Source organism: Chinchilla lanigera, unplaced genomic scaffold (genome assembly GCF_000276665.1).
Source record: "Chinchilla lanigera isolate Chin_1 unplaced genomic scaffold, ChiLan1.0 scaffold00030, whole genome shotgun sequence".
NCBI lineage: Eukaryota > Metazoa > Chordata > Mammalia > Rodentia > Chinchillidae > Chinchilla > Chinchilla lanigera.
In genome coordinates this window covers 2,570,158-2,595,631 of record NW_004955431.1, presented here as the reverse complement: position 1 = coordinate 2,595,631, position 25,474 = coordinate 2,570,158, and the positions used below count along the sequence as shown (strand labels likewise).

At 35.0% G+C, this 25,474-nt stretch overlaps 1 protein-coding gene across 2 annotated transcripts in view; it reads right to left on the bottom strand.

Annotated features, from left to right (window-relative positions):
• The window catches only part of Fndc3a (fibronectin type III domain containing 3A), a 143,286-nt gene that overhangs the window by 100,965 nt on the left and 16,847 nt on the right, over positions 1–25,474 (bottom strand). For both annotated transcript variants that reach the window (XM_005387570.2, XM_005387571.2), the window contains exon 2: positions 8,864–9,001. In XM_005387570.2, coding sequence (XP_005387627.1) covers positions 8,864–8,962 — 99 coding nt within the window. In that variant the 5' untranslated portion in view covers positions 8,963–9,001. The remainder of the gene's footprint in view (positions 1–8,863; positions 9,002–25,474) is intronic.

Below are 25,474 nucleotides of genomic sequence, written 5' to 3'. Positions count from 1 at the left end.
CCTCCTAGGGAGTATTTCTAAAACAATCCCTGGCAGTTGGCTATTATCAAAGTTGCCTATGGTGATAACAACAACTGGGAAAACAACAAGCCCACCAAAAATGGTGAAAGGAAAAACTGGGAAAATAAGACACATATAGGTGACTTTAAACAGTTTCAACATGTTCAAGACAAGGTACAGTATAAACCGGTTTCATTTTGGCATCATAGGCATATTTATTAGAGCACTATATCAGAAATCATATTACAGTACTTGCCTCCCACCAAATAAAAATTCTGTCAATATAAATCATCTCATTCATTCCTATGATTTTGCTACCCATAAAATTCTCATACTTTCTGTATTCCTGGCTCAAACCAGGTATTTCTCATGAAATCTAATCCATTACCTTAACTTTTTATAGGTATTAAAACTGTAACACATGATTAGGAATCTCACTGACTTAGTTTTAAATCCTGTTTTTTTTCTTTCAAAAGCTGTTATTTAAGCTTGTAACAAGTAACACCTTTCTTAACTTTTAGTTTCAGAAATATTCAGGGGACTTTCTAAGACTGTTAGGAAAATTAAATGAAATAATGCATATGTAACACTTGACTCAGTAGCTGACATATGGTAAGCGTGTAAATCATAGCTAATATTTTTATTACCTCTACTTAGACATCCATTTTGTAATACTTTAAAATCAAACACAATTCTTTCATGCTTCCCCAAATCCAAAACTTGCTGCTACTTCTGTTCTCTTTATTGTAGAAGACTACTTCCCCCAACATATTTGCTGCCTCTCCCTAAAGTAAGATTACCCCCAGCCCATTGATGACAAGTCTGTTGGTTCATGAAATGTGAATGGAGGTCAGCATTTAGTTCCCTAGGGTATCTGCAACATTCTACCTAGATGCTGGCTGGGTCTCAAATCAAGATTATGCAGGCAAAGCAACATCTAACTTGTGAAGGACACAGAACAGGAACAATGTACTTTTTGGTAAATTATTGGCAGTAGAGGCTATTTGTTTATCTGGATTGCTAAGACTTGCCTATTCAATGTTCCTACCATCCACCCAAATACTCAAAGAAAATGCCCAGGGAAATTCTTATTCTCAGTTTTATTCTATGAATTATTAATCAGTTCTACCTCCTCAATATTTTTAAACTGTGCATCATTAATATAATCTTAATCCACATTTCATTATTGTTATTATATTATATTTTGTTTTCTCAGCCTTGCTCCATTTAAACATTTTAATCTGCATGGGAGAGCGGCCTCTCAAAGTATAGTCAATTCTTACAAAGAACAAAGTGTTTGGCCAGCATCACACCTCTCATTTGTAAACCAACCAATCCCAAGTCTATAGACTTAGCCCCCTTAACTAATTTTTACATACCAAGTCATTATTTTCACTACTTTAGATCATCTCAGGGCCAGGAAGAAGATAACTAGCAATCCAAAGCCTGTTGGAATCACTGTACTAAAACCAGTCCTAATCTATTTGCTCTGTTCTACCCTGCATTTCCTATAGCCTTTCCTAGTAAAAGCTTTCACCTAGGTTTGCTTTCTCCTAGTCTTTGCCTCTGTCTGTTTCCTGACCAAAATTTGGTGTTTCCCCTGTAGTTTTCCTTTCCTCCTTCTAAAATGTAGGTAATAAAAAATCTTCCTTCCATGGCATTAGCCTGTCTCTTATCTCCTAGTCACTTCCATAAAGTAAAATACCATGGTACAAAGGAGAGGGCAAATTAAAAAACAATAAAAAAATTAATGAAAAAAAAGAAAATTCTGATAAAAATCTTGATAGGTAGGTTGAATTTTTGTTTGTTTTGTTTTGTTTTTGGTGCTCGGGAATGAATGAGAACATAAAATGGAACAGCTACTTTGGAAGACAGTTTGCTCATTTCTTCCAGTTAAGCACAGCTTTATCATATGCTCTAACAATCATGCTCCTAGGTGTTTCCTTAATTTAAGTTGAAACTTATATTCACCCAAAAGTCTATACAGGAAGATTACAGTGGTTTTATGTCTAAGTATCCCAAAACTAGAAGTAACTAAGACACCCTTCAACAGATGACTGGATAAATGAACTAGAACATCCATAAAATGGAACATTATTTTTTAAAAGAAATGAGCTAGTAAGCCATGGAAAGAAATTATCTTCACTTCTAGATAATATTTTGAAGTGAGAGAAGCCAGTTTGAAATGGCTATATGCATTCACATACCTGGCATTTTGCAAAAAAGAAAATTACAAGAGATATTAAGAAAGATCAGTGGTTACCAGAAGTTTTGGGGACATGAAGAAGGGATAAACAGGTGAAACAAAGGGGATTGTTAGGGTGGTGAAATTATTCTGTATGAAGCTGTAATAGTGATACAGGACATTACATATTTGTCAGAAGGTCTGGCAATAAAACTAACAAGTGAAGCTTAATAGTCACGCACTGAATAATGTTTTAGTCAATGAACTGCACATGCTACGGTAGCCCCATAAAATTACATCACCTAGTAATGTCAGAGGTGTCTTTGTTGTCAAATGTTAGTGTCATGGTTTGTGTCTAGATGTTCCCCCTGCAAAGCCTCATTAAGTCTTGGGGGCAGGCTTTTTCAAAGGTAGCTGAATTTAGAGTTTGTGACTGATTCATAGTGCAATTCTGGGATTAAGGCTGGGTGACTGATGGATTGGCACCGCCCTAATCCTAACAGTCTGGATAAAATAAAAGGGGAAGAGAGATGCTTATTTCCCTCTCCTCATTGCTTTTGCTGCTTTCTGCTCACCGTTAATTGCTCTCCTCTCCCTTGCTTGCTGCTTTTGCTGTCTTCTACTGCCAAGAATGGTTGCCCCTCTGTCATGCCACTCTGCCTTGGAATCAGCTGATTATGGACTAAAACTCCACGAACTGTGAGCTAAATAAACCCTTTCCCCTTTAACTTTGGTGTCAGGTATGTTGGTATTTTGTCTCAGCAACAAGAGAAAAGTACCTAAATTAGCATGAGAAAACCAGCTAAAGACAATGGCAAAAATAAACAATGGTTAAAGATACATTTCTTGTAACATATGGACCTTAACATTAACTTTGGAAAGTTGATTTCTAAGATGTATACTGTGAATGGCAGTTTGCATACACTGGGATGTATCTAGTCCTGGGTCCAACAAATATCCTGGAGCTTCATGCATGAAGAATTCCTTGTAAGAAATGCATATCACTTGCCAGAAGGTTCTGCTGTATTTACAGAAGTGTGGCAAGTCATATATTCTTTGCTTCCTAATGCCCATAGGAATGAATGGAAGGCAACGAATAGTGGTAGAGTTTGTGCTAGCAAGCAGGTATAGCTTCCCTGATATATGGCTCATCACAGTTCAAGGAGATCAGCAAAACGGAACACTTTGGAGTGTGTGGATCTGTAAAGAACCAATGTGCAGAAAGCTGATTTCTAGGATGTATACTGTGAAATTAATATTTGTTTGCTAGTTGTAACAAATGTGTTAACAGTATTTAAACTAATATAGTAATAGTGGAAACTCCAGAAGAGATAGCTTTTGAGAACTTTTTGTTTGATTTTTCTTGTGAATCTAAAACTAATTGTTAAAAAAAGAAGGTCTATTAATAAAAAAGTAGGGGAGTGGGGACTTGCTGCTGTTAATCATAATGAACGACTAATGTCTATTGCTGCTTCTTTAAAAGCAAGACTAGCAGTGATGCTAGAAGGGATTCCCTCTAGTGTAACACAGAAGCCAAAAGACCCACAATATGTAGTATGAGGCCGTACTGTTACAGCTTACACCTAGATATCCCCCAAACCTCATACTTTCATAGCCAGGGCTTTGTGGAAGGCTGGATCTAGGGTGTATGAAGTTGGATTAAGAGTATCTAATAATTGGATTAGTCTCCTACTTTGATTAGCATAGCTCTAGGTGTGGCTGAGTAGATTTCATGAAGAGGAAAGGACACAAAGTAGGCAGGCTAGCTGCTTCACTATGGACTATTTCTCCTTGGCCATGCTGCTCTACCTTGGAGCTAGCCAACTATGGACTGATAGCTCTACAAACTGTGAGCCAAAACAGACTTTTTCTCCTTTACCTCCTGGGTTCTGGTATTTTGTCCTAGTAATAAGAAAGTAACTTGGATAAACAGCAACCATACTTACTGCCTAAAATCAGAAAAAACAAAAACAAAAACAAAAACAAAAAACTGATGCAGAGATAGATAACAGGCAACTGTAAAAAAATTAATTCGATCCCAAGCATGACAACAGAAATCATCCCATCTAATATTCTTAAGAAAGTAAAAACAAACAAAAATCTATTATTCTGAATTTTTAACATTATTCATATTTATGACATCTTCCTCTATGTAGACTATCTTTTAGTTTATTGCTTATCCAGGTATTAATTACCTAGTATTGTATCTCTACAGGAAAGCTCTAACTAGCATTCCATTAAGTTAAGATAAAGAAATAACTGCTGTCAAGTTTATTGCCTTTCAACCTCTGTTACCTACTTTTGTTTAGTTTCTCACATTCTACCAAATATGGTCCATTTCTTGGATTTAGTACACATCCTTCCTAATTATCTTCCCAGTTTTCTGATTCAGTACTCACCATGTTACCTCTTATTGACTGAAATATTGAGTGGCGTACATATAACTTTTTAGCCTTTTAAAATAGTTACTGAGTGCTTTGATTCATCCGACAAACATTTGGGCTCCTTCAGCCTCACTTCATTCTCAAAGCCTTAGGTACTCTAAGAGGATATTACTGCCTCCACTTTTTAGAGAATGAAACATTCTAGTTAAGTCACATAAATCAAATTCAACTAAGCAAAGTCTAATGCTCTTTCTATTCATCTTCAGCTCTCTCCCTGCTAGTGAGAATGTCAATGCTTTTCACCACCTTCTTTAATTTCATTCTTTTTTTTTTTTTCATCCGGTACTGGGAATTGAACTGACAACTTTGTGCTTGCCAGGCAGGTGCTGTGCCGCTGAGCTAAATCCCCAGCTCCTTTCACCACCTTCTTAACCATCTTTGTATACTACTGGTATACAAAATAGCCATAGTGCCCTCAAAATATAAAAATATTCTGCCAAAAAGAATCTTCTTCCTGGGGAGGGAGATGTTATGATTTATATCTGGATGCCCCCCCTCCCAGCCTCATGCACTCCTAAGGTAGGGCTTTTAAAAGGGGATTGAGTTATGATAGCCTACAGCTGAATGTGCCATTAGGAGGTGGGGTCTGTTTGAAGAAATGAGTTACTGTGGGTGTGACTTGGAGGAGAGTCACAGTGGCTCCCTTCTGTCTCTGCTTCCTATCCACCATGACATGGGCAGCATACCCCTACTAAATCCTTCTACCATGTGTTCCCGCCTTGAGCTGGCCAACTGTGAACAATGTGAGCCAAACTAAACCTGTCCTCCTTTAACTTGCAGGTGTTGAGTATTTTTTCCCCAGCAACAAGAAAAGTGACCGAGGCAGATTTTGGTACCAGAGAAGTGGGGTTATTGTAGTGATGTGACCCAAACATGTGGTTCAGAAGTCTTTGGAAGTAGTTCACAGGAGAAGTTTGAAAAGGTTTGGAGATTTGAGCTGGAGAAGCAGCTCTAGAATGTTGTCAAGCAGAGCTGTATAAGAGATTTTGGACAGAGCTCAGAAGACCAAAAAGGCAGACAGTAAAGACCAAGCTCAGTTGGGAACAAAGTATCACTGGCAGTTGGGCTTCAGGCAAGTGCTTATCCTCTGGCAGAAAAATCTGTCTACATCTTGCTCATGTCTGGAGACTCTGTAGAAGAACTGAGATTAAGGGAGACAGGGATTAATCTGAAAGAGGAAATTTCAAAGCAGACTAATAGTTAAGCTGTGATATAGGTACTACTAGTGGCTTTCAGTCTTTCAGTCAGGTTTATACTAAAAAACAGGAATGAGAGAGCCATTTGAAGTTTTTAGTTTCTTCCAAAGGGAAATGCCTACAAATCTGGAGAATAGGAAAGCATAGTTGCTAAAAAGATTAGCATTAAAGAAAAGTCAGGTACTTTACATCAGGACAATAAGAAGGATGCCTTGAGGGCATTTCAGGAAATCGCAAGACCCTATCTTTCAGCCTGAAAAAGTGACTTTTCTTTGAGAGGTGAGCTCCTGGGTGCTCTGCTCAAAAAGAACTCACTAGGGCAGTGGTGGTGAACTTATAGCATGCTGCAGCAGGCTGTTTGCATCATTGATAGCTCTAAAAGGTTGATCGCTGGACTAGGGAATTGGTTTGCTGGGATTTAGTTCACAGTACTCAGCCATCTAGGCACTTGGAGGCCTCTGTAGTCATGGTGCAAGGGGGCCAGGACACTGCTTGAGCTGACAGTAGATCCTGGTATCATCCACATGCTGCTGGTTATGTAGGCAGGCAGAATGCAAATGGGAGTTGTGGGGTCAAGAAGGCTTCTACCCAGATTTCAGAAGACCTGGGAAGTGAGGCAGTGTTCTCCTGAGAGGGAACTGTGTAATGCTGAAAGTGCAGTGAAGATGACAGGAAGTTAGAGATGCCAGAATGTAGAATGTCTGAGGAGGAAGGCTGCAGTCAGTGAGCAAAGTCAGCCCAAGTGAGAAGCCACGAGGGCTGCACTGGGCAGGATTGAGGGGTAGGCTGTGACTTAAGTTTCTTTTCTCACTGCTGAGACAAAATACCTGACACACAACGTTAAAGGAGGAAAGGTTTATTTAGCTCACAATTTGTAGAGGTTTTAGTTCATAGTTGGCTGGTTTCAAGGCAGGGTGGCATGGCAGAGAGACATCACAGAAGAGAAATATTCAAACAACAAAAAACAACAAAAGCAAGCAAGCAACAAGGGAGGACCATAGCTTTCTGTCTCTTATATCTTACCCTTAGCGCTACCTGCCCTAAGGGGGCACTCACACTCTTAATCCTAGTATTGGACTGTAAACCGATACCAGCATCATATCCTTGATCCCAGCAGCACAAATCCTAAATCTAGCCACCTCCAAAAAGCCCCACCTATGACCGCATGAGGTTTTGGGGGACAACTAGATATAAGCCATGTCAGGCCACCCAAGGCCTCTGAAGTTCCCATCTTGCTACAGCTTGCGTAGGTGCTGGACACAAAGCTCTGGGATTTAATGTCTGTCTGGGTTTAATGTCTGGGTTTCTGTATTGCTTTGGTTCCATTCCTTTCTATCCCCTGTTCCTCCTTTTTGGAATGTAAGTGTTTACCCTGGGCCAGTATATGTCAGCTTTATAGGGGGTCACAGCTAAGAGTTTGCCTTAAGTCTCAGAGTGTGACCTAAAATTTTTTATTTCCCTCTTAACTCCACCCTTCTCTTGCTGATTCCTTTCTGTGCCATGATGTGAGCAGCTTTCCTTTTCCAAACCCTTTCACCATGTTTTACTTACTGCCTTGAGCTGACCAACTATGGATTAAAAGTACAAACCAAAATAAACCTCTCTTGTAAGTTGTGGGTATTGGGTATTTTGTCCCAGTAATGAGGAAAGTGAATTAAGAAGTGAAGTCATTAGAGGGCAATGTAGTGGTGCTTTTTTCTGGTGATGTGTCCCTTGGCATATACAACTATAGCAGTTACATTAAGGTACTATAACTACTTAGATTTCTTTATGCAACAGATTTATCAACAACTTGAAACCACCAACTGGCCTGAGGCAGCAAATGGTAACAGAGGACATCCCAAAAGTTTCACTAAAGTAAGTATCTGTCACATGTCGTATTTGTGGGGGAAAAATTGTAATAGACTTAAATTTGACCATGAAAAACAAATTAGTGAAATGAAGTTCCCACTAAAAGTTATCTGAGCACATGTGAAAATTAAAACCAGGACACAACATTTTTTGTCTTGGTTACATAAAACAGAAATATTTAGAAGCCAAGCTAATCACTAATGAATTTTAAATAGCAAAGTTTAAAAAGTAGACCCTTTATCTTGTAAGAAAATCATAATTATCCATTATACAAGTTATGTTTATAAAGTAACAGAATGACTTTTTCTTAAAAGTTTCCAAAGGAGGTGTTGAGTAATAGAAGCATAGACACACAAGGTGTTTGATCTTGATGACGTTATTTAGCTTTTCTGAAACCTATTTTATTTATCTGAAAAAAGGACAAGCGTAACCATCTTATAGGATTGTTAAGAAAATTAAATGAAACCATCAAGTTCTTAGCACAATACCTGTTGTTACATCACAGGTACCCAAGCTATTCCTTTTCCTCCTCATCATTTATTATATCTTTAGTCTTCATTTTCTCACCTATCATATAAAATACCTACAATATAAGGTAGGTGAGAAAACAGGCACATTGTCTGGCACGTATAATAGGTGCTTATGGAAAAGCATTGTTTCAGGATTACTTAATTAAGCAATGAGTCAGTGCAATCACGCAACTATATCTTTAAATCCCTGTATTGGGGTAACAGAACATAGCAGCTTTTCAGGAATTTTATGTATAATTTTAGAAGGGGACAGGCGTCTGGTGAGGAGAGAAGATGGGCAGAAAAAGAAGACGAAGCTTTGTATTTTATAATGTAGTCATTCAATTGCACAACCAAGTTATAATTTCCTAATGACTTGAAGAAATGATTTACAATAATCATTAAGGTAAAAGGTTAAATTTAGTCAAAAAATCAAAGGACTACTAAAGGAAAAACAACTTTAATGGCAACTAAATACACACACAAGAAATCTGACTGTTAATTAGTGAGAGATTTTATGAACAATTTCAAAAATAGTCTTATTTTATCATTTAACAAAAATCAAAACATTTGGAACTAGAGTTCAGAACATGAATATTGTGAAATTTACATTTTGCAATCTTTGAAAGAAATATATGTGTACTATACATACAGAAATAAACATTTCAGTTTCCTTACCTGTTGTGTTCCATCTGCACTTACAATAGGGGCAGACAGAAGAGAAATATCACTATTTAAAATCTGAGTTGTATCCAGCAGAGGTGGATGTTCTGCCATTATCAATAAGACATTAATATACTGGATAACCCTCCAACTCTGAAAGACAAAAAATATATAGCCACTTATGTACATATTCTTAAAATATACTAAAATACACTCAAGATTTGTCTCATTCTTTAACAGAGATATTTTTGTCAAGGAAAATACTGTTGACTACTTTTTTTCAGTTAACAGACCTTTTAAGAAAAAAAATATATACATATGTATCACCTCAGCAATTGTCAAAGTAGTGAGATATATTAAAGCTTATATATCAAAAACTGTTATTTAAATTCCATGTCTGTCTCTCTCTCTACCTCTTTCATCTGTACATGTTTCTTAATTTACCCACCACTACTTAACCTCAACATTGGGACAGACACTTAAAATAACAAAACAAGACAAAATGACCACTTATTTTTTTCTAAGGCAAACAAGATGATTATGAAAATCAAATTCCCTTCATTGCCCTATTTGCCTCAAGGCAGTAAATAATAATTATGATTTTTCATTGATTCTTCAGACAAAACCAAAATGGCCCAACATTTGCTCAGTAACATAAACTGTTACATTACTTGTTCCTCTGGTTTTATTCTTTTTTTTTTTTTGGTTACTTGGTTTTTTGGAAACAGAGTATTGTTATGTAATTATTTTATATATATATATATATACACACACACACACAACTATATATATATATATATATAGAGAGAGAGAGAGAGAGAGAGAGAGAGAGAGATAGTTGTGGAGTACTTTAAATCATGTCAAATAATATCGTTCTGTGGAACAAAGAATTTTAAGATGAGAAAGAATCAATGTATCATTTTTCCTGTTACATCTCACATAATTTGGTGTAAGAAGAAACATTTCCAGGAAGTCAACCTGGATTAAAGAGTCTTTATGAACTGTCCTCTCCTCTCCCTTCCCCATCTTCTGCTCCTTCCCACTCTCTCCTCCTCCTCATCCTCCCCTGCTCCTCCTTCCTCTTCTTTCTCTCTCTCTCTCTGAGGGTGCTGAGGATTGAATTTTTTAATTAAAAGATAGAGTCACACTGTTAGCCATTTTGGCCCCAAACTCCCGGGTTTAAGTGACTCTTCTGCCTCTGCCTCCCAAATGATTGTAACTTCAGTCATGCATCACCCCATTTGCTCATTTTCCTAAATTAATATAAATTTATTTAACATTTAAACAATAAAATCTATTGAGCTATTTTCATTTTGTCACTGTACTCTATTTGTGATATTCTATATAGTATATTTAAAGCTGTAGGCCACCATTTCTACTTAAATTTTAGAATGTAATGCTAAGTATTCATCCGTAGTTTGCTTTCAAGACATGGACTGGAAGCTTTGAACATGTAAATACAGATTTCTTAATCTTTAAATTAATTGTAAGAATGATATGTTATTAGAGATTGGGTATGGAGCCACATGTAACTTTAATGTTACCATTTCACTTAAAGTATTATATTTAATTTTATTATTTTTAAAATCTACAACACACCAGTTTTATCTATGAAATGGTTTCTTGCCTGCTATACGCAAAGTAGGTGATTTTATTTAGGCTTAGAATTAGAAACTTCAATCCTGCAACTCAAATGCTGCATTTATTACCTTGGAAATTCCTTTCATTCTTTGGGTAGAGCATACTCTCTGCAGCCTCTTCCAATCCATTTTTTCTAATTTTGTTATTGATATAGGAGGCAGGGCATGACAAAGCTGGCTAAGAAAATAGGTGGGACCTGTCAATTACAAGATCCCAGGACAGTGTCCGATAATTCCTACGACCCCATATGTGGAACTTCTTGTGGGCTTCCACAAGATACGGATGACATAAAAGAGAAGAGATACCATGAGAAGTCTGCTATCTTGACTCCTCAAGGTAGCCCACTCTTAGATTTTTGCTTTTATCCTTTCCTCTTTGTGTGGCCCAAGTTTGCTCTACTGAGCTAGTTCTTCCCTTGGCCCTTCATCACTCACTTTTCAAATAAAACGGATGGCATCATTTTGGCCTTTTCTCATTCAATTCTTTGTCTGAGGCAAGGAGGACCTGGAATATTTTAATTGATGAGCCATTTCTAAAAGAACGGCCTGACAACATTACTACTCACTTTTTACTTATTTTGTGACCATAAACAGCCTGTTGGCTTTAATTATGCATTGTTTTTCATTTTTATGATGTAATATTTGATGTATGCAAAAAAGAAAAAAAGAGTAGCAATGGTTTCTATTGTGTTGTTAACTTTCAGGGAGCAAATAACCCACCCAAGGCTCATTTCAAGCTAAAAGTAAGTAAAAATGATTTATACTCTAACTCATAAAATGGTTTACACACTGACCAGCAAATGTGTAAATTTTGAACAATCAAGTTTTATACACAAATAAAGATGGCTCCAGTATATCAATGTCCATATCTATACAGATATTTATCTATACAGATATTTATTTATATAGTAATAATGAAGTAAAATTTGGCATTTTGGGAATCTGAAGAAAACCTGAGTATCTTTGTACAATTGCTACCACTTTTTTTAAAACTAAAATTTTATTTTCAAACAAATCTTAAAAAAATATAATTACAGTCAAGACTGCAGATCTAAATGTCAAGGGCAAAAGGTATTTTCAAAAGATAGTGTTGAAAAATGTCTTCATAATCAAAGGACAGAGAAAGATTTAAGTAGGATATAACACATATTTCTTAAATCATAAAGGAAAAATAATACACTGGACTTCAGTTAAATTAATAACTACACTTAAGAATATCTTTAAGAGAATAAAATGTATGGCACAGATTAAGTGAAGATATTTATAACATATATAAAAAAGAGTACATGTGTAGAATATTTACAGGCTGCCTACAAACTGATTTTTAAAAACAGCAAAAAATGAGAGATCTGTATACACCCTTCATAAAAGTGGAAATTCAACAGACCAATAAAATATAAAAAGATTCTCAAAGTTAATTGGGAAAAGGTTAATTTAGAAAATCATAATGACATATCACCATGCACTCACTAGAATGATAAAAATGAAAAGATTGAGAATATCAGGGGGATGTAAGGCTATGGAGTAACTGGCAAACTCCTGTAGAGTTGAAATGAACTCATAAAATCACTCTGGAAAGTTTTATATTATCTACCAAAGTTGAACAAATGCATACTCAGTTATGATCTAGCTATCACATTCTTAGTAGTGCTCACTTCTACTTGGCACATATACTAAAATATTACATTCCTAGCAAAGACCAAAAAGAAATGCATGCACATGTGGACCAAAAGTAGGTTCACTGAAGTATAGTTTGTTAATATCCTGAAAGTATATACAAACTTAATGCCTCTTGTAAATAAATTTTGGCTGATTCATCCAATACATTGCATATAGCAATGAGACTTAATGAACTAGTGATACAGGAAATAACATGGGTAAATTTCACAAACAATATGAATGAAAAATATACAGAAGAATACATAGTGTATAACTTTATAAAAAGTTGAAAATAAATAAAAACAATTATATTGCTAAGTCAGGACAGTGGTTGCTCATAGGGATAAATGAAACATGAAGCAGTTTCTGGGGTGCTGATACTGTTCTGTATCCTGACCTACGAGGCAATTACATGGTTATTATCATTGAATTATTATCTGAACTGCACAATGAATTTGTATGTACTTCTCCATGCATATTATATTTCAATAAAAGTTAATGTGACTATGCGAACACTTCAATTGATGTACAAAAAGCATTACAAACCTATACCCTTTTAATGAAAAAATACTTAACAAATTAGGAATAGAAGGAATCTCTGTCAAAATAATAAAGGCCATATATAAAAATTTCCACAGGGAACATGATATTTACTGATAAAAAAAAATCAAAAATTTTTTCTCTAAGATCAGGAAGAAGGTAAGGGTGCCTACTTTTATCACCTCTGTTCAACACAGTAACAGAAATTCTAGCCAGAGAAGTTGGGCATAAGGAAAAAGAAATAAAAAACATCTAAATTGAAAAGAAATACAACGATCTGCTTACAGATATTACATGTAGAAACCCTACACATTCCACAAAAAGTGGTACAATTAAGGAACAAATTCATCAAAGTTGTATGATACAGAACTGACAACACAGTATCAGTTGTGTTGCCATACACTAACAATGAACAATCTGAAAAAGAAGTAAAGACTATTTCATTTATAATAGCACCAAAAAGTATAAAATGTTTAGGCATAAACTTAATGAAGGCTATGAAAGACTTATATACACAAACTACAGGACACTGTTGAAAGAAAGATACAAATAAGTGAAAGACAGCCAATGTTTATGTTTTGAAAGACTTCCTACTTTGAAGACGTTCATATTTCTCAAAGTAATCTACAAATTCAATATAGTATAATACCTACAAAATCTCAACATTTTTTGCCAAAAGTAGAAAAGTTCATCTTAAAATTCATATGGCACCTCAAAGGACTAAGTAGCCAAAACAATTCTGAAAGACAACAAAGATGGAGGATTCTCATTTCTTGACTTCTAAACAAACTACAAAGCCACATTAATCAACACAGTGTGGTACTGACATAAGGGAAGACAAACTGACCAATGGAATAGAAAGGTCAGAAAACTTTCTGAAACAGTATATAGTCAAATGATCTTCAATAAAAGTACCAAAATGACTCAATGAGGAAAGAACAATTTTTTCCAAAAATGGTGTCTTGAAAATTGGATATCATGTAAAAGAAGATTCTATTTTATACCACATACAAAAATGAACTCAAAATGGGTTAAAGATCTAAATGTAAGAACTTAATAAATTCTTAGAAAAAAATATAGTAGAAAAGCTTCATGACACGACTTGGCAACGATCTTGTGGCTTTGACAGTAAAACTATACACAACATAAGGAAAAATAAGACAATTTCTATGCATCAAAGGATACAACCAACAGGAGGAACGGCAACCTTCAAAATGGGAGAACACGTTTTCAAATTGTTTTAGTTCAGAGTGCTATTAACAAAATAACATACACTAAGTGGCTTTAAAACCAGACATTTATTTTTCACAATTATGGAGTCTGGGAACTCTGAGATCAAGGTGCTGGCAGATTTAGTTCTCTGTGAGGGCCCTCTTTTTTGGCTTTCAGATGACTGTCTTCTCATATGCATGAGAGAAGCATCCCTGGTATCTCTTCTTAAAAGAATATTAATTACATCATGGGGACTTCACCTTCATGATCTCACCTTAAGTTTAATCATCTCCCAAAGGTACTCCTAACAATACGATCACATTAGGGGTTAGGACTTCAACATATGAATTCTGGGGATACATACATATTCAGTCCATAATAATCCACCCCTCCCTTGCCCCCCCCACTTCATACCTTTTTCATTCCACCCTGACAGTCCCAAATATCTTACCTTGTTTCAGAATCAACTCTGAAGTCCAAAGCCTCATCTCAATTATCACCTAGGGTGAAAACTGAGTCATCCTGAAGTATATATTTTTTTCAGCTTTGAACCTATGAAATCAATTGTATGTTTGCAAAATATAATTGGTGGGACAAGCATAGATATTGCTATCCCGAAAGGAAGAAAACACAAAATGTGTGAAATTGGTCCCAAATAAGTCTAAAACCCAGCAAGGTGAATAACATTAGACCTGAAGGTTTGAGAATAACCATTTCAGTTCAATGCTTTCTGCTTTCCAGGTTCACTGGAGCAGCAGTCCTCCCTTCCAGACACTGAGATAGTAGTATCATCCTCATGGCTCCACAGGGTGGCCCACCTCTTTCACTTCGTGAAGCCTTCCCTATCAGCTCTCTGAGCACTAACTATGTGGCTCTGCTGAGTGGACTCAGTTCTGTTCTTTAAAACTGAGCTGGAGGTGGTCTCACTGCTTGGGCCCATGCATTTTGGGCCTGTGGTAGGAGTGGTAGTCTGATGATCTCTGAATTGCCCTTAGGGTTCTTCTTCCTTTTCTTGTTCACAGTCTTCCTTTATCCTGTCTTATTTTCTCTGATTGTCTAATCGTTATGTTTCTGCTGGTATAATCCCAAGACAACTCCTGGTTTATGCTGAGATGGTTAATTAGGTCCATAGTTCACAAACACACTTATTTCCTTATCAAATAGACATACCCTTAATTTTCTCTTATAGACATGCTTTCTCATTTTTGGCAATATGGACAGACTCAGAATTTTCAAATCTTTAAGTTCTGATTCCTTTTTGCTTAACAATTCTTTCTTCAGTTCATCCTTCTTGCACTGTGTTATAAGCAGTAAAGGGAAAGCAAGCTACTCCTTAACACTTTGCTTAGAAATCTCCCTAAATATCCAAAATTTCATAGCTTAATATTTCTACCTTCTACAGAACACAAATATAATTCACCCAAGTATTTTGCCGCTTTAGAACAAGGATCATCTTTTCTTTATTGTCCAAGATGCTTTTCATTGCCTTCTGAGACCTCATCAGAATGGCTATTACTATCCATTTTTCTATTAAAATTTTGTTGAAGATTACTTCTGTGTCCTCTAAGAATATGGAGGCTCTCTCCAACTCTCCTTATCAAAACAATCTTTCACAATTCTTCATGGCAATCTTGGCTTTTCCTAGCATACATCTGAAAGATTTTACAGCCTCCACCTAGTAACTCAGTTCCAAAGCCACTTCCACATTTTTAGGTATTTGTTAGAGTAATCCTCCGTTTCTTGGTACCAGTTACTGTTTCACTGTGGAGCTACAAATAACACATTATTTCAAGCCAGGCATAGTGGTGAACTCCTAGCACTTGGGAGGCTGAGGCAGGAGGATCACCATGTGTTCAAGGCCAGCCTGAACTACATAGTAAGACCCTGTCTCAAAAACCAAACCAAAACCAAAACCAAAACCAACAAACACCCACTCCAAACAAACAAAACAAAACAAAACAAAACAACAAAAAACCCCACCCTGAAACACTATTTCTAACAGTTCTGCAGGCTAAGAAGTCCAAGATCAGAGTATCAGCATGGTCAAATTCTTGGGGACTTTTTTCTGGCTCTCACATGGCTATATTTTCCTTAGATTCTTACATGTATGGTGAATGAACTCTGATTTCTTCCTCTTCTTGTAAAGACACTAATCTTTATAGGGGCCTCATCCTTATCCTCATGACCTCATCCAAACCAAATTTTTAAGTTCTGATTCCTTCTTGCTTAACAATTCTTTCTTCAATTCACTCTTCTTACATCTCCCGAAGGTCTCACCTCCAAAGACCATCACACTGAGGGTTAAGGGTCAACACCTTGAAAGGGACTGAGGCATTCAGTCCACAAACTATCATTTGCAGAAATATTACTGTGTTTTCTCAGTCACTATCATAACCCTAAATCTGTCTAGTTTCCTCGCTCACATACTCTGCCAGTTTTTCTTCTTTAGTATCGTCATTCCTATCCACTCAGTCTATCTGAATTTGTTCTATTTTAAGGATGCTACTGGGATGTGTGGGCAATCTGGCTGTGACATCTATCACCACATCAATCACCAGAGTTGATCTGGTTGATTTGGTTGATTTGACTGCTTTGGCTGGCAAACATTTGGGTGTTTGTTACAGTAAAGTGGGTGTCCCCTTTCTCCCTCAAATCCCCACACATAGATGGCCCTCCTAAAGCTGTGTGCTGAAAGAGGTTGACCACTCTCAAGAGACGAGGACAGTTTCCTCCATTAAGGGTATACAAGTAGTTGCGCTTCCTTGCTAGAACCTCCAGACAAGCTCTCAAGGATGCTACTGTTATAATGACAATAGCTTAGACTTAGAAACTAAGGTAGATTACTCTTGATAATCAGCTTGACTTGCTATCAAGATGGTAGGATTATGCACTAAACTAAATTTGAAATGGATCAAAGCTCTAAATATTAAAACAGAAACATTAAATCTGATGGAAGAGAAAGTAGGCAGAAATTTTGAAGACATAGGTATAGGCAGAGTTCATGAACAAAACCCCAACTGCATAGGAACTATCACAAAGAACCACCTTGGATCTCACCTTATTAAAAAGCTTTTGCATAGCAAAAGAAATCACAAACAAAGGTGAGAAAAAATGTTTGCCAATTGTTCCTCAAAGGACTTCTATCTAGAACATATAAAGAATTAAAAAAAGTCACCCACAAGCTGGGAAAAAATGTTTGCTGGCTATTCCTCAGAACATATAAAGGACTGAAAAAAATCAGAACCCCAAAATTCAAAGACCCAATCAAAAAATGGGCATCTGAGATGAATATATACTTCTAAGATGAAATACAAATGGCAAATAAATACATGAAAAAATGTTCAACAGCATTGGTCATTCAAGAAATGAAAATTAAAATAACACTGAGATTCCACCTCATTCCAGAAAGAATGACTATCATGAAGAAATCAACCTATAACAAATGCTAGAGGGACTGTGGGGAAAAACGAACCCATCTCCACTGTTGGTGGGAATGCAGACTGGTACAACCACTGTGGAAATCAGGTGGAGATGCTTCAAAAAACTAGGACTACAGGTCCCATCCCACCAGCTATTTCCCCTCTGGGCACCTTCCCAGAAAAATAAAAACATCCTAACACAGTGATATATGTGCACCCATGTTCACAGCAGCACAATTTGTAATAGCTAAATCTTGGAAACAACCCAAATGCCCATCAACTGAGGAATGGATAAAAAATATTTTTTAATACAATGGAGTACTACTCAGCCATAAAGAAGGATAAACTGGAGACTTTTATAGGTAAATGGATGAAGCTTGGGACCATACTCATAAGTGAAATAAACCAGCCACAAATGTGTACACATCATATTGTCTCCCTACTGTGAGAAGCTGAAAGAGTAAATAAGATTCAAAATGTACAACAGATATTGTAAAATGGGAAGAAACTTCAGAAGGAAAGAGAAACTGGGTTGGGGAAATGGAGAAAAGAAGGAAAGGAAAAGCAAAATGAAAAAAAAATACATCTATGAGTTAAGGTAGGCTGGGGATACAGCTCAGAGGCACAAGCGCCTGCTTAGCAAGCACAAGGTCCTGAGTTCGATTTCTGATACCGCACCCCACCCCAAAAAAGTTAGGGTAGCTATACTACTAAATTCTCTTAACTCACTGAAAAGATAGGTTTGTGCTAATATTGTGTGAACAATTAAATGCTGATACCCTGTACTCAGAGTAACTAATTTAAAGATAACAATACACAATGTATTAACCATTGTTATCCTCCTATTATATTGTATTGGAATTTTGGGTTTTTTTCTCTTTAAAATAATAAAAAAAGATGGTGGGATTGTAGTAACTTTTTTCTTTATTTTCTACAGTTTTTCAAAAAATATACTGTGAATCCAATTATTCCACTTTCATCAAAATTTTAATTTAAAAATTAAGTTTTGAAGTTGTATGCCAACAACAGAGTCACACTAGCTTATTAAACCATCTCAGTTCCCTTTCAGAGAAATTTCAATAAATTCCGCTTGAACTTGGGCTTCATCTAAATCAGTAATTCAACTCATGATCTGATATCCTAAAATGTATTTTTCTAATTTAGACCTGTTATCATTTTTAACTTTTGGACTTTTTATCTTTTAAGCTTGATTACACTGGATTTTAACAAGGCATTTAAAAATCACTCATACAGGAATTACTAATATCCTAAAATATATTTTTCTAATTTAGACCTGTTATCATTTTTAACTTTTGGATTTTTTATCTTTTAAACTTGACTACACTGGATTTTAAAAAGGCATTTAAAAATCACTCATAGAGGAATTTCCCGAGATGAAAGGCACAAGAATCACTCTGCAAAAAATCGTATCTTTTCTTACCAGAACCTAAAACAAAAACCTCAAAATAAAAATTCATAAACTCTATATAAGGGGAAAAACCTATCATTTTAAATGACAGAAAAAAAAAAAAAAACAAAGACAACTCTTCACCATTCAAAAGACTTATGATTAATTCAGTTTTTTTTTCTTTCATTCTCCAATGCCTCCTTTTGCATTTCTTTGGACACTGAAAGTATAAAAGGGGCACTAGTACAAGATTTGGTGTAAGACTGCGACTAAGACCATTATGTTAAAAAACAAAACAAAACAATAGAGGCAATCCTCACCTAAGAAACAGGCTGCCTTTCTTTAGTTGTCAGATATTTAGAAAATATTTCCATAAAAACATTGTAATAAGTAGTGTTTAGGTTCTTAGATCATGCTAAAGAAGTTAAATTTAACCTGTATCTCTCTTAAAATCTTTTTATTGTGGAAAATTTCAAATGTACACCAAAATAATCATTACAATATAATGAACCTCCATGTACCTAACACTCAGTTTCATATCAACTCATATCTATACTACCAGTTACTTCTTCCAATCTTGTATATTATTTTGAAACAGTTCAGGAAATTCCATAATTTCATTTGCAAATATTTTAGTATGCATCTCTAAAAGACAGGTTTTTTTTAAAAAACATAGGGCTCAGTGGCAAAAGTGCCTGCCTGAAGTGCAAGGTCCTGAGTTCGATTCCTGGTACCAAAAACAAAACAAAACAAAACAAAAAAACATAACCACAATGGGGCATTGTGGTGCATGCTTGTAACCCCAGCTCTTGGGAGGCCGAGGCAGAAAGACTGCTTTAAGTTTGAGGGCAGTCTGAGCTACATAATGAGTTCAAGGTCAGGCTGGGTTTTAACAAGACCCTTTCTGAAAACTCCTAAAATAAAATAAAAAAATAAAAAGTAACCACAAAACTGTTACTATACAAAAAAATCAGTAATTCCTTTAATCATCAAATATTCAGTTTAATTTTTGAACTCTCATTTTTATTAAAATTTGTTTGAATCAGAATTAGATTAACAACTGTTACTGTTTAATGTATCTTTCAAAATCTCTTTTAATTTACTATTTGCTTGATTTTTATGGCTTTAATAATAAAATGTTTTAAAAACCAGAAATTTGTATCTGTCTTCAAAAGTGACATCAGCTGGGCATGGTAGCAGAGGCCTGTAATCACAGCACTCAAGAGGGGCAGGCAGAAGGATCGCCACAAGTTCAAGGCCAGCCTGGGCTACACAGCAAGACCCTATCTCAAAAAAAAAAAAAAAAAAATTAACAAACAGACATCCATTTACAAAATAGCGTAAGAACAATACAAACAAAACAGAGTTACAAAGTTGCTGGAAATTAACCATGGTTTTTGTATTACTTCTTGATATCTTTGAAGTGGTTTCTCAGGAAAACAAACAGACATACAAGATTGATCAAACAAGTGATCATTAACTGTTCCTTTCTGTAGAGCAACAGAAGACAGTAGTATAACTATGTTAGCTATCCTGTATATACATACTCATATAATTTCCCATCTCTTTTCCACACCTCAGTTGCCCTTTACTTTTGATCATTTTCCTTTCATTTCACAATGTCTATCATACCTCCTAGTTTTAAATTCACTCTTTCAGGTCTTACACTAGTGAGACAATATGATGCTTACACATGCAGGTCTGATTTATTTCATTTATGAGTATGGTCTCTAGTTGTGACCATTTACCTATTATAATGGAATATTACTCAGCTGTAAAGAAAGATAAATTCGAGGCTTTTATGAAAAATCTTTTCATTTTGAAGTATCAAGAGCTAATCAGTGGCAGTAATTTACAGAACATTACTTAGACCTCATTTTAATATCCAGTTTTAATTTGACTAGAAAAACCTTAACCAATTTCTGACAGCAACAATCCAGTGAAACAAACTTATATATGTTTATTTATAATTAATGTTAAGATAGTAAAAATTCATTACCACCTACCATTAATATTTTGTCTAAAAGTACATTCTAGAATACTCTTATAAATTTTAAAAAGAATTTTTAAAGATTTGTTTTTATATTGTTTTGTTTATAACTTTGTTTTTGTTAGTTTTTGTTCTTTTCTTTTCAAAATAAAAAATTTTTAAAAAATTATGATTTCATATTTTGTTATTAAAAATTGCAAGCCTATGGGAAAGCTGAAACAAATGAACAGTAAACACTCATATTTTCCACCACCTATGTTTTAAACTGACATTTTTCATTTTTCTTCTCCTTTTCTTCCTCCCTCCCTCTTTTTGAGACAGGGTCTCACTATGCAGTTCAGGCTGCCTCTGAACTCACTTTGTAGCCCAGGCTGGCCTCAAACCTGCAGTGATCTTCCTGTTTCAGCCTTCATGTGCTGGTATTACAGGCGTGTACCACCATGTCTGGCTAAAGTGACAGTTTTCTTTATCACATGTATTCTTTTATCCATATTTGTCACATATATTCTTTTATCTACATATATTTTAGATGCATTTCAAAATTGCAGACACCTGCATAGTTCATCCCTAAATACTTCTGCACGTTTCAGTAACTAGCATTCAATGTTTTTTTAAAAAAAGGTGAAATGAACTGCACAAACCTTAGGAGTGCTACCATGTGAAATCTTTTTGAAACAAATTCCACTACTACCAGAATATGTGTGCTAAGTTCTACTGTTTTTCTAAACCATGGCTTTCAAACTCTGACTCACCTGCAGAACTTATTAGAACCTAGGTCGCTGGGTTCCACAAATTCCTTCTCCTGTAATTCATATTTTTAACAAGTTCCAGGCTAAGCTGATACCTACTCCCAGGATTATACAGATCTAGAGTAAACTAATTTTTACAAAAACATTCATTTATAATGAAGATGTCAAACTGTTAATGTAAAGTACATTCTTGATGACCCCATTTCTAGATGTGAATACATTCTTTGACTTTCACCAACAAACATAAAAATAGATACCTTATGTTTTCCCCTAATACGTGGATTATTAAAAAAAAAGATAAGATGAACATAGAAGGGTGACTATTATCAGACAAAAGGAAAGTAATAAGGGAGAGAACAGTGTAAGGGAGGAGAGTGGAAGGATAGATGTCATCAAAATATAGGCATGTATGACTAATGATGTTGGACATGTTTTCATATGCTTATTAGTTATTCACTTAACTTATTGGTTAAATATCTATTCTTTTTGCCCATTTTGTTATTAGGTTTTTTTTTCTTATTGTTGAGTTTTGACAATCCTTCATATATGCTGGATATCAATCTTTATCAGCTAAGTGATTTACAAGGCTTTTTCTTCCAGTCTATAGCTTGTTTTTGATTCTCTTCCTAATGTCTTTTGAAGACCAGAAGTTTAAAAGTATGTTAAGTTCAACTTATCAATTCATTCTGTGGATGGTGTTTTGATGGCATGTCTAAGGAATTTTTGCTGAATTCAAGGTTACACAGGTCTTTCAAGAAATTTAATAATTTTAGGATTTACATTCTACTTGTCCTATTAATTATTGAGTACTGAAATTTCCACTACAATGGTATACTTGTATATTTCTCTTTAGCTGTATTATATATTTTGAAGCCATTTTATTAGATATATATGTGCTTGGGATGAATTAATCCTTCTATTATTATGAGATATCCTCATAATTCCTGGTAACATTCTTTGTTCTATAATGTAACTTCTGATTTAATAGTGATTCTAGCTTTCTTTAGATAGTGTTAAGATAATACAACTTTTTGCATTCTGTTACTTTTAACTTACATGTATCTTTATTAAGCAGATTTCTTACAATTTGACAGACTTCAATCTTATTTTTAATGTCTAACCCAATAGTTTGTACCTTGTAATTGCAGCTTTTGACCATTTATACTTAATGAGACTGTTGACATGGCTGGATTTGTATCTATCATCTTACTATTTGTTTTCTATTGGTTTCTTTCTTTTCTAGTTGCTGTTTTTGGGTGATTTTTTTATACCACCCTACTTGTTTCTCAGGCTTTACACTGTAAGTTTTTGTTCTGTTGAGTGGTTTGCTTAGAGTTTATAATATGCATCTATTACTCATCACAGTATTTATGATACAATATTTCAGATATTACCTATTAGAATCTTACAACAATAAATCTGCAATTTAGGCCTTTTTTGGCAAATGTTACTGTACATTTTACTTTTACATGTTATAAACCCCATAATCACTGTGATCATTTTTAGGTGAAACCATCAACTGTCTTTTAAAGAAGCTTAACTAGTAAGAAAAATATCTTACACATTTACCCACATAGTTATCATTTCTGTTACTCTTAATTCCTTGTATAGGTGCAGCTTTTCATACGGCTTAATTTCCTAATGACTAACATCTTGTTTAGAGCAGAACTAAATGAACTGAATCTTTTCCGTTTTAGCATGTTTGAAATCTTTACTTTGCCTTTGTTTTAAAAATAGTTTTGAGTAAAGAATATTAGTTGGTAAGTTTTTTAGTGTTTTAAAAATATTACTCCATTGTCTTCTACCTTACATTGTCTCTGACGAGAAATTTGATGTCATTCTTACCCTCGTTTTGTTTTTTGGTTGCTTTAAGATTTGATTTTTTCTTTAGCATTCATTTTAAGTGATTTGACTATGATATTCTTTCTGAAGTTTTATTCATGTTTCTTTTGTTGTATTTCTTAAATAATACTTTCTATGTAATTTAGAAAACTTTTGGTCATTTATTTCTCCAAATACTTTTTCAGTTCATCTACTTCTCTTTCATTTCTTTGTTTTACTTTAGGTGGTTTTTATTGTTATATTCACATGCTTCTTTGGCAGTGTCTAAACATGCCATTAATTCCACCCAGCACCTCTTATCTCTGACACTGTAATTTTAATGTAGAAGATAGTGCTACTTAACATGTTCAATCCTTCTTTAGATACTCCAGTCAGACTGTTTAAATAACCAGTAATTCACCATCTATGTCATCTTTGTGCCGCTTTGAAGTGATTCATTTTTTTTTTTCTAATCATGTTTTGTATTTTGCCACTTCTATTGGCTATTTTTGTAGGGGCTGGGGATTTAGCTCAGGGGCAAAAGCGCCTGCCTGGCAAGCGCAAGGTCGTGAGTTCGGTTCCCGGTACCGGAGAAAAACAAAACAAACAAACAAAAAAAATAAAAATAAATAAATAAATATTTTTGTATTCCTACAAATAATCTTGAGCTTTGTTCTGAGATGTAGTTAAATAACTAGGAAACAGATTGGTCCTGCTGCATCTTGCTTATGTAGGACCAGAGCTGTTTTCAGTATAGGGTTAATTTCTCCCCATCTCTAAGGCAAGATCCTATAGAACACTTTATCATACGCCCTCTGAATGATCGGGCTTTCTATTCTGGCTAGTAGGAAGAGGCACTTTTTCTGGCCCTTCATGAACCTGGATAGTGTTCTATATAATTATTTTAGGTGGCTCTTTTCCAAAATGTTTATAAATGTATGTGTTTATCAAGTACTCTAATGAATACTTAAGGAGAACCACTCTTTAGATATCTGATGTTTTCTTTCTGTGTCCTATATACTCTAATTCTCCTGGACTACCAGCTTCATCACCTCAAATCAGAGTCTGCCAGGACTTACTTGGGTTTCACCTCCCTGTGCTGTGTCCTGGTTAACATTTTCCAGGCAGCTGAACAAATCAAGGACTTGCCTTGATTTCCCTCTTTTGTTCCCTGATGCCTAATGTCTCAAGTGCTACTATTCCATATACCTTAATCTCGTTTTTTAGTTGTTTAAAGCAGAAAAATAAATCCAATCCCTTTGATTCCATCTTCACAGGGGACCTGAAATTGTTACTCCTGATTTTTAATGTACTCAATGGAAAGTAGAAAAGTGAATTTATCCAGAACAGAACCTAAATAGCTATGTTTTTAAAAGTATAACTTAAAAAATATGGTCCAAAGTCTACCACTTGAAGCCAGTGTGCTCTTGATATGCCTTTAGATAAAAGGGAAATAGAAGTTATTTATTTTTGGCAAATGTCACAAATCCTTAGTTTACATTTCTATGTAGGATTTAGGGTTACTTACTAGCAACTTGTAGAACAGGTTATTATTCAGTGCTATCTATAAAATTAATATAATTCTGGGTTTTATTCGGGCCTGTCATTCAGAATTCTATTAGGACAATGGGCTGTAAAACAACAGATACAATTCCCACAATTTGTGAGGAAGAATAGTTAGTTATCTGTAGATCTATCATTAATCCTTTATTCAACTGGTCCTGGTTTTTATGGTGTCTTCAACTAGTCATGGTTTTCAAGTCTGATAGCTTTTTAGATACAAATTACTATAGGATTTTGAATTATAAATTATTATCTCTTAGCTTTATCGTTGTCACACTCAATTTAGTTTTTGAAGAAAGTCATTTACTACTTTATTACATGATGATGAATATCTGTAGTAATAGTATTTTTTGGCTTATTACATTTGTCTTTTTTGTAAAGGAGGTGTACACATAAATGTTCTGATTTGGCATGTAGAGTGACAGTTCATTAGCCTGATGCTATCTGTGAATTTTTGCTATTTAAATAACTTACAATATATTTTCATGATTAGTGCCATAACATTTTGAAGTGCAGTACTTCAGCTGTCCAATGACTCCAAGCTTGAATTTTCCACTATTCAAACAGCAAAACTTGAAAAAAATCTAGTTGGTGTTTGTAACTTTGCTTAACAGTCCAACCGAAA